Source organism: Aquarana catesbeiana, linkage group LG02, assembly GCF_042186555.1.
Source record: "Aquarana catesbeiana isolate 2022-GZ linkage group LG02, ASM4218655v1, whole genome shotgun sequence".
Lineage (NCBI taxonomy): Eukaryota > Metazoa > Chordata > Amphibia > Anura > Ranidae > Aquarana > Aquarana catesbeiana.
In genome coordinates, this window is record NC_133325.1 from 811,418,924 (window position 1) to 811,437,031 (window position 18,108).

The following is an 18,108-nucleotide window of genomic DNA, read 5'->3' on the forward strand; positions in this document are numbered from 1 at the left end:
TGATGTACAAGGCTCTTCTAGACAATTGACTCTTCCTGCAGAAATCACATTTTCTAGTCGGCTCAGAACCACAATGCAAATTAATACAATTCATTTATGGAAAGGAAAAACACCATATTATAAAATACCCGACTTTTGCTTTGATCCGCAGTCCCTTAAGTTGGTGACAGGGTCTCTTTTTAAACATCTTGTAAGAAAAAGAAAATGTTTAAATGTAAGTTGAATTCCAAAACCATCTGAAGATTATAAAAGGTATAATAATGCTCTCCCCCACCATATAACTCATAAGAGGTGAGTCATGACAAGTCGAAGGTTTGGGGTGTGACCTCCACATAAAAATTAGACTTGGCGTATACTTTACTATAATCCCTTTACACATTTCCACCTGAAACTGGACATTTCATCCCAAATTTATTACAATGATTCCCCATCATTGGTATCAGTGGGAGGAATAGTGCCCCATCATTGGTGTCAGTGGGAGGAATAGTGCCCCATCATTGGTGTCAGTGGGAGGAATAGTGTCCCATCATTGGTGTCAGTGGTAGAAATAGTGCCCCATCATTGGTGTCAGTGGGAGGAATATTGCCCCATCATTGGTGTCAGTGGGAGGAATATTGCCCCATCATTGGTGTCAGTGGAAGGAATAGTGTCCCATCATTGGTATCAGTGGGAGAAATAGTGCCCCATCATTGGTGTCAGTGGGAGGAATATTGCCCCATCATTGGTGTCAGTGGAAGGAATTGTGCCCCATCATTGGTGTCAGTGGAAGGAATAGTGCCCCATCATTGGTATCAGTGGGAGGAATAGTGTCCCATCATTGGTGTCAGTGGAAGGAATAGTGCCCCATCATTGGTGTCAGTGGAAGGAATAGTGCCCCATCATTGGTGTCAGTGGGAGGAATAGTGCCCCATCATTGGTGTCAGTGGGAGGAATGGTGCCCCATCATTGGTGTCAGTGGGAGGAATAGTGCCCCATCATTGGTATCAGTGGGAGGAATAGTGCCCCATCATTGGTATCAGTGGGAGGAATAGTGCCCCATCATTGGTGTCAGTGGGAGGAATAGTGCCCCATCATTGGTGTCAGTGGGAGGAATAGTGCCCCATCATTGATGTCAGTGGGAGGAATAGTGCCCCATCATTGGTATCAGTGGGAGGAATAGTGTCCCATCATTGGTGTCAGTGGAAGGAATAGTGCTCCATCATTGGTGTCAGTGGGAGGAATAGTGCCCCATCATTGGTGTCAGTGGAAGGAATAGTGCCCCATCATTGGTGTCAGTGGGAGGAATAGTGCCCCATCATTGGTATCAGTGGGAGGAATAGTGTCCCATCATTGGTGTCAGTGGAAGGAATAGTGCCCCATCATTGGTGTCAGTGGGAGGAATAGTGCCCCATCATTGGTGTCAGTGGGAGGAATAGTGCCCCATCATTGGTATCAATGGAAGGAATAATGTCCCATCATTGGTGTCAGTGGAAGGAATAGTGCCCCATCATTGGTGTCAGTCAGAGGAATAGTGTCTCATCATTGGTGTCAGTGGGAGGAATAGTGCCCCATCACTGGTGTCAGTGGGATGAATAGTGTCCCATCATTGGTATCAGTGGGAGGAATAGTGCCCCATCACTGGTGTCAGTGGGAGGAATAGTGTCCCATCATTGGTGTCAGTGGGATGAATAGTGCCCCATCATTGGTGTCAGTGGGAGAAATAGTGCCCCATCATTGGTGTCAGTGGGAGGAATAGTGCCCAATCATTGGTGTCAGTGGGAGGAATAGTGCCCCACCCATCATTGGAGCACAGGTGTGTCAGGAGGAAGGTGTCTCTGGAGCTCCTCCAGGTGATCCGTGTGAGAGGGGAGTGGTGAGGAAATCTCTCCCAGCTCTCCTGGCCCCTTTCTGTGGAAGCCATGGAGGCCAGCAGGGCCTCTCCTGCTGGAAGCTCTCAGCCATCTCCTGGGCCATCAGGTGACATGCCTGCCCCTGTACAAACCATGGCTTGTGATCTCTCTGCCCCTGGTGAAGATGAAGGCTCAGAGGCCATCCGGGAGCGAGTGGTGGCCGGGATTAAGGTCCTGAATAGAGAAAGAAACAAGCTCTATAAACTGAGAGCGGAGCTGAAGCGCTTGAGAAGACAGCGTGAGGGCTTGCATAGCCAGAGACGTGGGTCCATGGATCCGGAGATCCAACTGGCCAAGGTCCGGGTGGAACACCAGGAGACCATTGTGGCCATGATGGAAGGCAGAGATGGGCCCTTTAAGGAAAAATTCTGCAATGACAGAAGGTTTGCCAGGATGACAAAAATGGGGGTGGAGGAGGAGACCCCCAGTTCAGACCCCCTGCCCCCTCAGGGAGAGGTAAGCAGCCCCATGCCTTCCCAGGACTCAGGAGGCATGCTCAGGGCCATCCAGGCAATGGAGTCTTCTATGCGGGGTGATCAGTTGGTGTTTCATGAAGAGGACATAACAGATAATGTGCCTGACAAGGTAAAGCCTGTCAAGCCTCATGTGGTGCATAAAACTGTTTTTGTGAACACTGTGACTGATACTGACAATGTGCCCAGTGACAATCAGGCTGCTAGTCCTATGTGTAGCAATGCTGTACCTGCTGATGCTGCAGTGCAGCAAAAAATGCATTTAAAAAATGACATTCCTGCAGAGGAACTACAAGATTCAGCAGAACCAATTAACCTCCCTTTAGCTGAGTCTAAAGTTGTTTGCCCCACAGCTGCTGAGGACTCTACAGCACAGCTTCAGGAGACAGCTGGTATTACATCAGAAACTGTGACTATTCCTGATGGGAATGTGAATGTTTGTGTGACTGATAAAAATCATCCCAGTACAAGTGTGATGGACAGTCCTAACAACTCCATTCCAGCAGATAATAATAATAATAATTGTAATGTACAGACTAATGTGACATCAGTGTGGGGCCTTGGCCCTGATAAACCTACATTTGCTCAGGTGGTACGCTCTGCTCCTGGTAGCTCCGCCCCCAAGAGGGTTTTCCCCCTGCGGCCTACCACTTTGAGCACCCCGGGATCTGGTCTTGGGTCTCTGGCTTCTGCTGGGGGTCCGAGACGAAATATAGTGATTCTTAAATGGGAAGGTGGTGCAATCCCTCCAGCACGGCGTGCAGTGGTGGACATGATTTTGGAGATGGGTTTTGGGGCAATCGATCTGTATGCCCTAATACATGTTGCTGGGAGCCGGGAATGTACTATTAGTTTCACCAGGCCAGAGGGTCTTGACTTGTTCTGGGAGTGATATGAGGCTCGGTGCAGGTCAAGACCCGAATGGGAAGGTCTGGCCCCAGTTGCGGTTTCACAAAGGTCTACAGTGAAAAAAATCACAATTCTTCTCACTAATGAGAGTATTCCTGCTCAAGATTTAGAGGTCTGGTTAAAGAATTATGGCCAAGGACTGCACCGAGATGATCAGGTGCAACCTGTGCCTGCGCCTTGGCCACCCCTATAGCAGATGTCCTGAAGCCTGGCACAATATGGCGAAGGGGTACTAGATGACTTGTCAAGGCTGGACAGGATGGAGGGTGATGCCCCTGGTGTACCGTCCTCCTCTGCAGTGACCGACTCCCTGGTCCTGTTCAGGATCCCTCTCCAGTTCCTGTGGCCACCCCTCCTGTGTCTGTAAGTATTCCTTCTGTATCTGTCTCTGTGTCCCCCCAGCCTACTGTATCCCCTCCTCTTGTGTCAGAACCTTCCAAGTCTGTGCCCCCCGAGTCAGTTCCCCCCCAGGAGTCTACCCCTCCTAAGTCTGACTCAAAGAGAGCACCCCCCCCACCAGGAGTGGTAACATGTACTAAAAAGATTGTTTCTTCCTCTGTAAAGAAGTCTTGTGGAAAGACTTCACAGAAAAAAGTAAGAGACGAGGGCATCTCTGAAGCTGACCTGCAGTACCTGGAGGAGAGAAGGAAGGTTGGGAAGCGGAAGAAGCAGGCGGTGAGGACAGAACGGGCTCCAGTGCCTGTCTCCAACCGTTATAGGTCCTCTAATTGGGATATTTCTTCATCTGGAGCTTCTTCGGAGCGAAGTTCTGATTCCGAAATGGAGTTTGAGGCGGCCTCAAGAAAGAGAGAGGCTTCTGGTGATGAGCAGCAGAGGGGATCTAAGAAGCAATCCACCTATAACCCAAATGGCGGTTCCCCCTCCGTTAAAAGTGTTGACAATAAATGTCGCCAGCATTAAGTCAGTAAGAGCTCGTTCTATGGCCTTATTTTGTTCAGCCAATTAGATGCTGAAATTTTATTTTTGCAAGAGACTAGGCTCACCTCCTTGGCAGATATTCATATGGCCAAGAGAGAGCGGAGGTATGGTCCATCTTTCTGGTCTCTTGCGGCCGAGCCTTACGGCGGTGTGGCGGTGTTGTTTAAAACCGGCATGGTAACTGTCCGGCGGGTTATTGAGGTGGAGATTGGGAGATGTATGGTCTTAGACGTCCTTGTGGGAGGGCAGGACCTGCTCCTAATTAATGTTTATGGGCCGCACACAAAGTGGGACAGGAAATGCCTTTTTACAAGGATCAAGCCATTTCTTTTTACATCCTGGCAAGTGGTCTTTGGAGATGACTTTAATACAGTAACTAGGCCCAAGGACAGGAAGGACTTCAAGGACAGGCTGGGATATGATAGCGTTTTTTTAAATAGTATGGTTAGGGATGCTGGTCTTGTGGATGTGCACATTAAGCACCTCCCGGATGACACTGGGTTCACCTTTCGTCAGAGAAGAATAGATTGTTTTTTTTTTTAAGGAGACCTCTGCTTTCTCACCCCCAGTGGTGCAGGCAGTAGAGTTCTCTGATCACTGTATGCTATCTGTGGTCCTGAATGCTTCAGATGCCACTCAGAGGGGCAAGGGCATCTGGAGATTGAATTCAACTCTACTCAAGGAAGAACATGTTAGACAATCCTTTGAGGAATTCTTTCAGGCACAGGTGACCATCCTGGACTTTTGTAGCAGCAAGGCTGAGTGGTGGGAGCTGACCAAAAAGAGGATCGCTGGATTCTTCAGGGGCCTAGCCAATAGAAAACAGTTTAATAAATACATGACCTACCAACGTTTACGGAGGAAGCTGGATATTCTTGTCTCGAGAGGAGGAGATCCTGGGGCAATCTCCGAAGTGAAACTCCTTCTCAGGAAGTGTCAATATGACCGGCATGCCTCTTTGGTTCTAGAGAGGGACTATGGGAAGTACCACTCGCCTGACCCTTACCAGAACTGCAAACAAGGTGTAGCTGTTAAAACGGTCGTTGGCCTTAAGGACAGTACAGGTTCCTTGACAAAGTCCAGGTCAGGGATTCTGGAGGTCGTGAGGTCCTTTTATGCTGACCTTCTTGGGAGGAAAGAGCTTGACCGTGACAAGATGGAAAGCTTTTTGGACTCTACTCCAGGTCTAAATGATGAAGATGTCCCATTGATGAATTTGACAGAGGAGATCACAGTTGAAGAGGTGATGAGGGCAATTGAACAGCTTGCCATCAAAAAGTCACCTGGACCGGATGGCTTGACGGCTGAGTTTTACAAAGCTTTTAAATCTATTCTGGCCCCATATTTGGTAGAGGTTTTTAACAGTTGCCTTGCTGAGGGGATACTTCCCCCTTCCATGAGGCACTCAGCTGTGATTCTTCTTTCAAAGGGTAAAGATCCTTCGATGATTGAGAATTGGCGCCCCATCAGCCTTCTTAATGTCGATAGAAAGATACTGGCAAAGATCATTTTCTGGCGCCTATCGTCAGTAGCAGAGTCTTTGCTTTCTCGCCATCAGCACTGTTCGGTCCGGGGTAGGTGCACCTTCACAGCAGTTTTAGCTGTCCGGGAGGCCTTGGAGTGGTGCAGGGCTGCAGGCTGGGGAAAGTATTTGCTGACATTGGATCAGGCAAAAGCTTTTGATCGTGTTAACCATGAGTACCTGTGGTTGCTCCTTAGTAAGTACGGTCTGCCGGGTGGTTTTATCGATTGGTTAAAAGTCTTGTATAAGGGGGCAGAAAGCTTTCCTCTTGTTAATGGTTGGTTTGGGCAGTCCTTTGAGGTTGGCTCTGGGCTGCGCCAGGGTTGTCCCCTGAGTCCCCTGCTCTATGTGTTTGCAATCGACCCCTTCATCAGGAGGCTAGAGAGCAGCATGTTGTGTGGGGTGCCAGTGGGGCTCCCGGGTGAGCCGCCTTTGAGGGTTGTTGCCTATGCGGACGATGTGTCGGTGATTGTCACTGGGGCGGATGAAGCAGAGGAGGTGGTCTCTCTGACATCACAGTATTCTGAAGCATCAGGCTCCAAGATCAATCAGGAAAAGACTGAAGTTTTCTGGATGGGAAAGGAAGGTGAGGGTTTTGATCTCCCGGACACCTTTCCAGTGCCCCAGGAAAGAATTAAGATTCTAGGCATTGAATTTGGACCCGGCGATTATGGCCTCAAAAACTGGGAAGGCAGACTGGAAATTGCCAATATTAAGGTGGTCAGCTGGAAGAGATGGAAGTTATCTATGAGGGAAAGGGTTGATCTGATAAAGACTTACCTGATTCCAATCTTCTTGTATGTCAGCTTTGTCTGCATCTTGCCAGTGTCTCTCTATGCTAGGGTCAGTAGTGTGTTCTTCCAGATGTTGTGGGGGAACAGACTGAACCCCATCAAGAGGAATGTCACCTATCTATCCAGGAGGGAGGGTGGCTTAGGTATGGTCAACCCAGTTCTTTTCTTTTCACTGCTTTTTCTCAAGTTTAATATTGGTAATATGCTTGCAGTGGAACCTTCTGGATGGGTAGGCATATTTAGATCTTGGTTTAGGCCTTTTCTACGACTTTGGGAAGAAGGTGGCCAAGTGAAGAATCTCAGGGGTCATCGTGGTCAACTACCAGCCTATGACGCTCCGTGCCTGAAGTTACTACGGCAGTGGCGATTGTCGGCTGAAGATCTCAGATCGGTTCCGAGGAAAGTCCTTATGAGTCGAGTCTTGAGTGAAGTCTTTCATGACCCACTGGCCTTAAGGGATTGCCCAGGCCCAGTTTTGAGGGCAGGGTTAAGACTTAATAATTTGGACAGAGTACCCCCTAAATTCAGGGATCTGGCCTGGTTGTGCTTCCATGGGAGGCTCTATGTTAGGGGCAATTTGAAATTCCGCAGTGGGATGGATCGTAGCTGTCCTCGGGATGAGTGTGCAGGTGAGGAGGAGACTATGGACCATTTTCTGCTTCATTGCCCTTTTAACATAGAGGTGTACAAACAGGTGGGGCGGGCCCTCTGTGTTCCTTTCCTCTCCAGGCTGGGTTATGCTGAGTGGGTGTACGGAGCATTCAATACTGGTGGGGTTTTTTGTTTGGATACACTTTTTTTAGTTAGCCTAGTAGTCCGTTATTTCACTTGGAACGCACAGTGTCAGGTCAGCATTCGGCATAAAATCCTTCCTGTTCAGGTGGTGGTGTATGACATTCTGCATGAGGTGGAGAAGATTCGGGTACTCGAGAGAGACAAGCGGAGTCAGGGGGCTTGGTTAAAGGCGTGAAGGGGTTTCAAGCCTCCCTGACTGCCAGGAGTCTCTTTCCCGGGTGTGGCTGTCTGTCTCTTATCACCCTAGATTATTATTATTTGGATTCATTTTTGATAAATGGCTGCATACATAGGTGATGGGTTGTGCCTCTTAGGTCCTCTCTGCTGCTTTATGTAAATAGTTTTCTAAAAATGTGTTCGTAGTGGATTATATATATATTGTAAACATTCTGAACATGGATGTGTATTCCTTGGATTTCTGTTGAAGTTTTGTTTTTTCTTTTGTATAAAATTGGTTGCTTGATTCTTTTCAATAAAAGATCAATAGTGCCCCATCATTGGTGTCAGTGGGAGGAATAGTGCCCCATCATTGGTGTCAGTGGGAGGAATAGTGTCCCATCATTGGTGTCAAAGGGAGGAATAGTGTCCCATCATTGGTGTCAAAGGGAGGAATAGAGCCCCATCATTGGTGTCAGTGGGAGAAATAGTCAAATTTCTATTGAATCGAGTGTTGTTAGAATTCATCTCAGGGAGAGAAGTGAAATCTTTTTGTAGCTGTTGTATGATGGTGTAAATGTCTTGTCTCTCTATAATTGGCATAGAAAGGGGTAGAGTGATATTCTGCCACCTCTAGGTGTGACTTGTGGTTGTCCTTTAGACTCGTCCCCCAGAAATGACCTAACCACATAGTTTCCTCTCTATACATTCTCTATATGTGTAATTTGCTGCATGAGAGCCCCATTCACCATGAGATCCCAGACTCATCTTCTCCTGCTCTGTGTCCTCCTCCAAGCCTCTTCTGGTGAGTATAGACATTCCGGGCTTTCCTAGGATTCTGAAGGGGTTGTCCAATCTTATATACAGTGGGGACGGAAAGTATTCAGACCCCCTTATATTTTTCACTCTTTGTTACATTGCAGCCATTTGCTAAAATCATTTAAGTTAATTTGTTTCCTCATTAATGTACACACAGCACCCCATATTGACAGAAAAACACAGAATTGTTGTCATTTTTGCAGATTTATTAAAAAAGAAAAACTGAAATATCACATGGTCCTAAGTATTCAGACCTTTTGCTGTGACACTCATATATTTAACTCAGGTGCTGTCCATTTCTTCTGATCATCCTTGAGATGGTTCTACATCTTCATTTGAGTCCAGCTGTGTTTGATTATACTGATTGGACTTGATTAGGAAAGCCACACACCTGTCTATATAAGACCTTACAGCTCACAGTGCATGTCAGAGCAAATGAGAATCATGAGGTCAAAGGAACTGCCTGAAGAGCTTAGAGACAGAATTGTGGCAAGGCACAGATCTGGCCAAGGTTACAAAAAAAATTCTGCTGCACTTAAGGTTCCTAAGAGCACAGTGGCCTCCACAATCCTTAAATGGAAGATGTTTGGGATGACAAGAACCCTTCCTAGAGCTGGCCATCTGGCCAAACTGAGCTATCAGGGGAGAAGAGCCTTGGTGAGAGAGGTAAAGAAGAACTCAAAGATCACTGTGGCTGAGCTCCGGAGATGCAGTCGGGAGATGGGAGAAAGTTGTAGAAAGTCAACCATCACTGCAGCCCTCCACCAGTCGGGGCTTTATGGCAGAGTGGCCCGACGGAAGCCTCTCCTCAGTGCAAGACACATGAAAGCCCGCATGGAGTTTGCTAAAAAACACCTGAAGGACTCCAAGATGGTGAGAAATAAGATTCTCTGGTCTGATGAGACCAAGATAGAACTTTTTGGCCTTAATTCTAATTAATCCCAATTGAGCATCTCTGGACATTAATGTGGAAAAAAATGAACTTAAATGATTTTAGCAAATGGCTGCAATATATCAAAGAGTGAAAAATTTAAGGGGGTCTGAATACTTTCCGTCCCCACTGTACATTGTATACTTTTATTGATCTGGGTTGTATATCACGGCTGTAACCATGGAGAATATTCTATATAACTGAACCAGCCTGGGGAAGTATTTTATAGCAAATAGAAAGTTTGGAGTTTAAATAAACCATCATCATTGGCCAGCGTGTGATGACATCACTCCAAAGGAAACTATCATCATTGGCCAGCACGTGATGACATCACTCCAAAGGCATTTTATTGCAGAGCAGACATTGCAGATTGCTAGCTGTTTGTAAAGCCCCATACACACGATAGGACTTTTTAAAACTTTCCCTTGGATTTTTGTACAAAGGGCGTTGGCCATAAGTTTGTATTGCATACAGACAGCAGGACTTTTTCAGCCAACTTTCACCAAATCACGTGGTTTTTCAGCTCTTTACCACCACCCTTTGGTCAACTTCTTTATTGTTGTCTGATATTGTGTTTATCTCGCCACTTTTATCGGCGAGATTGACACCTTGCGAGCCGGGTTCACACTGGTGTGGGGATCCGACTTGGATCCCCGCCAATGCCAGGCACTGTGTTTGGTATAAATCTTGAGGGGGAACTCCATGCCAAATTTTAAATAAAAAACCGGCATGGGTTCCCCTCCAGGGGCATACCAGGCCCTTAGATCTGGTATGGATTCAAAATCAATACCAGACCCTTATACGAGCACACAGCCCGGCCAGTCAGGAAAGGGGGTGGGGAAGAGCGAGCGCCCCCCCTTCTGAGCCATACCAGGCCGCATGCACTCAACATGGGGGGTGGGTGCTTTGGGGGAGGGGGGTACCCTGCGGGGGAATTCCCTCTCGCACCCCCCGCAGTAGGAAAATGTGTTTTTCCTATTGCAGCCAGCGCGAGAAACATTCTCCCGGCTGCGTACTGTAGTTTGTACAAAAGTCCAATGCTTTTGTGTACACACGATCGGACTTTGCTCCATCGGACTTTTGTTGCCGGAAGTTTGTGCTTTTGCACAGCCAACAAAAGTCCGATGGAAACAGAAAAAGTTTGTCCAATGGAGCGTACACACGATCGGATGTTGCTCCAAAACAGCTAATTTACATGTTTGTTGTCAAAAGTCCGATCGTGTGTACGGACTTTACAATGGAACTTCTGGTCCTCTTTAGAACCAGAGCATCAAACAAAATCTCTGTCCCTGTTCAGACCACAGTCTGGAGTTTGGGATTTGTTTATAGATTGTCATTCCACCAGCCTCTTTTTCTGTGATTTGAAGTTCCTCATCAGTGATATGATCCTGAGATCATTGTGTCCTCTGCTGCAGAAATGGGCCGCTACAGAAACATCCATTTTATTGTTGGTAGTTGTGCATCTATGAAGGTTCCTTCCCTGGAGAAGGGTTTGTCCGGTCTCCCCAATCTATGATGGACCTCTGACAACAAAACTCCTCTTATCCCAACCCTACAAAATGTGTGAAGGGCATTTGGGTGCCATTCATTCATAAAATCATCACCGGAATCATTAATAATTGATTACATTAACACTGAAAGAAAGCACAGAGCATTAGGAGGACAGAAGGAGTAGACATATTTATTGCACAGCTGGGTTGGGGGTCTGATCAGTGATGGGTTGGGTGTAGGATGGGTTGGGGGTCTGATCAGTGATGGGTTGGGTGTAGGATGGGTTGGGGGTCTGATCAGTGATGGGTTGGGTGTAGGATGGGTTGGGGGTCTGATCAGTGATGGGTTGGGTGTAGGATGGGTTGGGGGTCTGATCGGTGATGGGTTGGGTGTAGGATGGGTTGGGGGTCTGATCAGTGATGGGTTGGGTGTAGGATGGGTTGGGGGTCTGATCAGTGATGGGTTGGGGTTGGGTGTAGGATGGGGTGGGGGTCTGATCAGTGATGGGTTGGGTGTAGGATGGGTTGGGGGTCTGATCAGTGATGGGTTGGTTGTAGGATGCTTTGATCTGTTCATAAAAAATTACTAATATTGTTACAATGTATCAGGGCCATCTTAATGAGGGCACACCTGAGCACTGCCCAGGGGCCCCAGCTGCATGGGGGGCCCCTGCACTTTCCCCAAAGAAGCTGCTCCCTGAGCCCACGCTGCCCCATGATGGCACTGAGAGTGATGGATACACAGGGGAGGCAGGCTGGCAGCAGTGCAGAACGATACCTATTATTTCACAGCCAGCAAGGAGGGAAATGGCCGGAGTGCCAGTGATGCTCTGACCCCGGCCCATGCAGCTTGAATGCTCGGGACTCGAAGGCTGTGGGGTAGGCTGTGGATGGTGTCATGGTGAGCCCAGCTGTCCAGCACTGTTTATACCGAAGGGCTTGGAATGCCCGGAGGGATGCTCCCTCCTCCGCCCCTCCTTCTGCCTGCTTGATTGGTATAGATGAGTCCAGTGCTGGAGGTGGGCACATAGCCAAAAGTTTTCATGCACTGTATCTCCACTGGAAACGGGGGTACTACATGGATGGAATAATGGTGCTGGGGGATATCAAGGGTGTATGGGGGGAAAACAATACTGAGGGGGATCTGGGGTGTATAGGGAATAGCAATGCTTGGGGTATCTTGGGTGGCTATAGTGCTAGAGGTATCAGGGATGTAGAGAGGCCACAGTGTAGGGGGTATAAGGGATGTAGTGGGGTCACAATATAAGAGGTATCTTATGGTATATGGTAACAGTGCTGAGGGGAATATCTAGCATGTAGAGGGGTCAGAGTGCTGGAGGGATATCTGTGGTGTAGAGGGGTCAGAGTGCTGGGGGGATATCTGTGGTGTAGAGGGGTCAGAGTGCTGGAGGGATATCTGTGGTGTAGAGGGGTCAGAGTGCTGGGGGGATATCTGTGGTGTAGAGGGGTCAGAGTGCTGGGGGGATATCTGTGGTGTAGAGGGATCACAGTGCGGGGGGATATCTGGGGTGTAGAGGGATCAGAGTGCTGGGGGGATATCTGGGGTGTAGAGGGGTCTGAGTGCTGGGGGTTATTTTTTTGGGGGTTGAGAATCCAGGGGTGTGGAGGTAGTAACAGGATAACAACCAGTGGCGGCCCGTCCATAGGGGTGCCCGGGGGCGCCCCCCCTCCAGGCACTTAAAAAAAAAAAGAAAAAAATGTTAAATGCCCCTTTAAAAAAAAAAAATTGAAAAAAGTTCTTAAGTGCACTGTGTTCGGGCGCCGGGCACAGTGCACTATGGGAAGTGCCACGTCTATGTAATCACAAGATTGCAGATGAGGCGCTTCATTTGCGGGGTTTTAACCCGCCTTGTGGCAGAAAGCAAAATGCTGATCGGCATCTGCCCGGTGCCCATAGTGTATTACTATGGCCGTGTGCTTTGAGTGACAGACTAGTTAGTAGTCTGTCACTTCCAGTTTTCCCTGGGTCAGACCAGTGCGCCCGAGCGGAGGAGCGGACTCCTCCTCTGCCTTCAACTTCAAAGAGAAACAAGTAGTTGAAAATCCACAGGAGGGGGGCAAAGGGGAATGTTTCCACTTCCAAACCGAGACACAGCAACACCAGTGGAGATAATAGAAGCATTGACAATCACACAAGGCTGAGCTCCTTATTTCTACAGGATGGATGGATGGATGGGGGGCTTCACATGGGCTGAGTGTTTAACAAGTGCCGATCGTCAATGCTTCTATTATCTCCACTGGTGTTGCTGTGTCTCGGTTTGGCAGTGTCAGTGGAGTCATTTGTTAAACACACAGCCCATGTTGTGAAGCCTCCCCATCCATCCATCCCACCCAGTGTTCATCCATCCATCCCACCCAGTGTTCATCCATCCATTCATCCATCCCACCCAGTGTCTATCCATCCATCCATCCTGCAGAAATAAGGAGACCAGCCTTGTGTGACTGAATATGCACGGAGATGAGAACAAGATAAGACGTCCTTCCCAGCCAGTGTATGAAAGGAAGGAGGCAGAGGAGGTGTCAGGACAGCTGCCTGTCACTAGCCATGGACTGCAGCCTGCAAGACAGAGCCTCATTAACAGATATGTAAGTCCTCATCACTGATCTGCGTGTGTCCATCTCACCCAGTGTATATCTCTCTCTCCGTCTATCTCTCCCACCCACCCAGTGTCCATCCATCCATCCATCCATCCCACCCAGTGTCTATCCATCCATCCATCCCACCCAGTGTCCATCCATCCATCCCACCCAGTGTCTATCCATCCATCCCACCCAGTGTCCATCCATCCATCCATCCATCCCACCCAGTGTCTATCCATCCATCCCACCCAGTGTCTATCCATCCATCCCACCCAGTGTCTATCCATCCATCCCACCCAGTGTCTATCCATCCATCCCACCCAGTGTCTATCCATCCATCCCACCCAGTGTATATCCATCCCCCCAGTGTCTATCCATCCATCCATCCATCCCACCCAGTGTCTATCCATCCATCCCACCCAGTGTCTATCTATCCATCCCACCCAGTGTCTATCCATCCATCAATCCCACCCAGTGTCTATTCATCCATCCATCCATCCATCCCACCCAGTGTCTATCCATCCAACCCAACCAGTGTCTATCCATCCATCCATCCATCCCACCCGGTGTCTATCCATTCATCCATCCCACCCAGTGTCCATCCATCCCACCCAGTGTCTATCCATCCATCCCACACAGTGTCTATCCATCCATCCCACCCAGTGTCTATCCATCCATCCATCCCACCCAGTGTCTATCCATCCATCCCACCCAGTGTCTATCCATCCATCCATCCCACCCAGTGTCTATCCATCCATCCCACCCAGTGTCTATCCATCCATCCCACCCAATGTCTATCCATCCATCCCACCCAGTGTCTATCCATCCACCCATCCCACCCAGTGTCTATCCATCCATCCCACCCAGTGTCTATCTATCCATCCCACCCAGTGTCTATCCATCCATCAATCCCACCCAGTGTCTATTCATCCATCCATCCATCCATCCCACCCAGTGTCTATCCATCCAACCCAACCAGTGTCTATCCATCCATCCATCCATCCCACCCGGTGTCTATCCATTCATCCATCCCACCCAGTGTCCATCCATCCCACCCAGTGTCTATCCATCCATCCCACTCAGTGTCTATCCATCCATCCCACCCAGTGTCTATCCATCCATCCATCCCACCCAGTGTCTATCCATCCATCCCACCCAGTGTCTATCCATCCATCCATCCCACCCAGTGTCTATCCATCCATCCCACCCAGTGTCTATCCATCCATCCCACCCAATGTCTATCCATCCATCCCACCCAGTGTATATCCATCCATCCCACCCAGTGTCTATCCATCCATCCCACCCAGTGTCTATCCATCCACCCATCCCACCCAGTGTCTATCCATCCATCCCACCCAGTGTCTATCTATCCATCCCACCCAGTGTCTATCCATCCATCAATCCCACCCAGTGTCTATTCATCCATCCATCCATCCATCCCACCCAGTGTCTATCCATCCAACCCAACCAGTGTCTATCCATCCATCCATCCATCCCACCCGGTGTCTATCCATTCATCCATCCCACCCAGTGTCCATCCATCCCACCCAGTGTCTATCCATCCATCCCACTCAGTGTCTATCCATCCATCCATCCAGTGTCTATCCATCCATCCCACCCAGTGTCTATCCATCCATTCATCCATCCCATCCAGTGTCTATCCATCCATCCCACCCAGTGTCTATCCATCCATCTATCCCAGTTCATATCCATCCATCCATCCCACCCGGTGCATATCAATCCATCCCACCCAGTGACTATCCATCCATCCCACCCAGTGTCAATCCATCCATCCATCCCACCCAGTGTCTATCCATCCATCCCACCCAGTGTCTATCCATCCATCCCACCCAGTGTCTATCCACCCATCCATCCAACCCAGTATCTATCCATCCATCCATCCCACCCAGTGTATATCCATCCATCCCACCCAGCGTCTATCCATCCATCCCACCCAGCGTCTATCCATCCATCCATCCCACCCAGTGTATATCCATCCACCCCACCTAGTGTCTATCCATCCATCCCACCCAGTGTCTATCCATCCATCCCATCCAGTGTCTATCCATCCATCCATCTATCCATCCATTCCAGTGTATATCCATCCATCCATCTCACCCAGTGTCTATCCATCCATCCATCCCACCCAGTGTCTATCCATCCATCCCACCCAGTGTATATCCATCCATCCCACCCAGTGTATATCCATCCATCCATCCATCCCACACAGTGTATATCCATCCATCCCACCCAGTGTCAATCCATCCATCCTTCCATCCATCTCACCCAGTGTCTATCCATCCATACCACCCAGTGTCCATCTATTCATCCATCCATCCATCCCACTCAGTGTCTATCCATCCATCCATCCCACCCAGTGTCTGTCCATCCATCCCACCCAGTGTCTATCCATCCATCTCACCCAGTGTCGATCCATCCATCCATCCTTCCATCCATCCCACCCAGTGTATATCCATCCATCCCACCCAGTGTATATCCATGAATCCCACCCAGTGTCCATCCATCCATCCATCACACCCAGTGTCTATCCATCCATCCCACCCAGTGTACATCCATCCATACCACCCAGTGTACATCCATCCATTAATTCATCCAACCCACCCAGTGTCTATCCATCCATCCATCCCACCCAGTGTATATCCATCCATCCATCTCACCCAGTGTCTATCCATCCATCCATCCCACCCAGTGTCCATCCATCCATCCCACCCAGTGTCTATCCATCCATCCATCCAACCCAGTGTATATCCATCCATATCACCCAGTGTCTATCCATCCATCCATCCATCCCACCCAGTGTCTATCCATTCATCCCACCCAGTGTCTATCCATCCATCAATCCCACCCAGTGTCCATCCATCCATCCATCCCACACAGTGTCTATCCATCCATCCCACCCAGTGTAAATCTATCCATCTCACCCAGTGTCTATCCATCAATCCCACCCGGTGTCTATCCATTCATCCATCCCACCCAGTGTCCATCCATCCCACCCAGTGTCTATCCATCCATCCATCCCACCCAGTGTCTATCAATCCCACCCAGTGTATATCCATCCATCCAGTGTCTATCCATCCATCCCACCCAGTGTATATCCATCCATCCATCGATCACACCTAGTGTCTATCCATCCATCTCACCCAGTGTCTATCCATCTATCCATCCATCCCACCCAGCGTCTATCCATCTATCCATCCATTCATCTATCCATCCCAGTGTCTATCCATCCATCCCACCCAGTGTCTATCCATCCATCCATCCCACTCAGTGTAAATCCATCCATCCCACCCAGTGTCTATCCATCCATCCCACCCAGTGTCTATCCATCCATCTCACCCAGTGTCTATCCATCCATCTCACCCAGTGTCTATCCATCCATCCAACCCAGTGCCTATCCATTAATCCCACCCAGTGTCTATCCATCCATCCATCCCAGTGTATATCCATCCATCCATCTCACCCAGTGTCTATCCATCCATCCCACCCAGTGTCCATCCATCCATCCATCCCACCCACTGTCTATCCATCCATCCCACCCAGTGCATATCCATCCATCCCACCCAGTGCATATCCATCCATCCCACCCAGTGCATATCCATCCATCCATCTATACATCCCACCCAGTGTATATCCTTCCATCCCATCCAGTGTATATCCATCCATCCATCCCACCCAGTGTCCATCCATCCATCCCAACCAGTGTCCATCCATCCATCCCAACCAGTGTCTATCCATCCATCCCAACCAGTGTCTATCCATTCATCCATCCCAACCAGTGTCTATCCATCCATCCATCCCACCCAGTGTCTATCCATCCATCCATCCCACCCAGTGTCTACCCATCCATCCCACCCAGTGTCTACCCATCCATCCCACCCAGTGTCTATCCATCCATCCCTCCCAGTGTCTATCCATCCATCTCACCCAGTGTCTATCCATGCATCCATCCATCCCACCCAGTGTATATCCATCCATCCCACCTAGTGTATATCCATCCATCCCACCCAGTGTCTATCCATCCATCTATCCATCCATCACACCCAGTGTCTATCCATCCATCCATACCACCCAGTGTCCATCCATCCATCCAACCCACCCAGTGTCTATCCATCCATCCATCTCACCCAGTGGCCATCCATCCATCCCACCCAGTGTATATCCATCCTTCACACCCAGTGTATATCAATCCATCCCACCCAGTGTCTATCCAGCCATCCATCCATCCATCCCACCCAGTGTCCATCCATCCATCCCACCCCCCAGTGTCTATCCATCAATCCATCAATCCATTCCACCCAGTGTCTATCTATCCATCCATCCCACCCAGTATATATCCATCCATACATCCCAGTGTATATCCATCCATCCCACCCAGTGTCTATCCATCCATCCATCCCACCCAGTATCTATCCATCCATCCCACCCAGTGTCTATCCATCTATCCCACCCAGTGCATATCCATCCATCCCACCCAGTGTATATCCATCCATCCCACCCAGTGTCCATCCATCCATCTATCCATCCCTCCCAGTGTATATCCATCCATCCATCCCATCCCTCCCAGTGTCTATCCATCCATCCCACCCAGTGCATATCCATCCATCCCACCCAGTGCATATCTATCCATCCATCCCACCCAGTGTCTATCCATCCATCCATCTATCCATCCCACCCAGTGTATATCCTTCCATCCCATCCAGTGTATATCCATCCATCCATCCCACCCAGTGTCCATCCATCCATACCAGTGTCCATCCATTCATCCATCC

The 18,108-nt window shown here is 49.1% G+C and overlaps 1 protein-coding gene across 1 annotated transcript in view; it reads left to right on the forward strand.

The window, feature by feature from the left end:
- The first annotated feature begins 8,197 nt into the window (after positions 1-8,197).
- Positions 8,198-18,108, forward strand: part of LOC141130166 (uncharacterized) — a 108,821-nt gene continuing 98,910 nt past the window's right edge. The window contains exon 1 of the mRNA XM_073618112.1: positions 8,198-8,282. Coding sequence (XP_073474213.1) covers positions 8,210-8,282 — 73 coding nt within the window. The 5' untranslated portion in view covers positions 8,198-8,209. The remainder of the gene's footprint in view (positions 8,283-18,108) is intronic.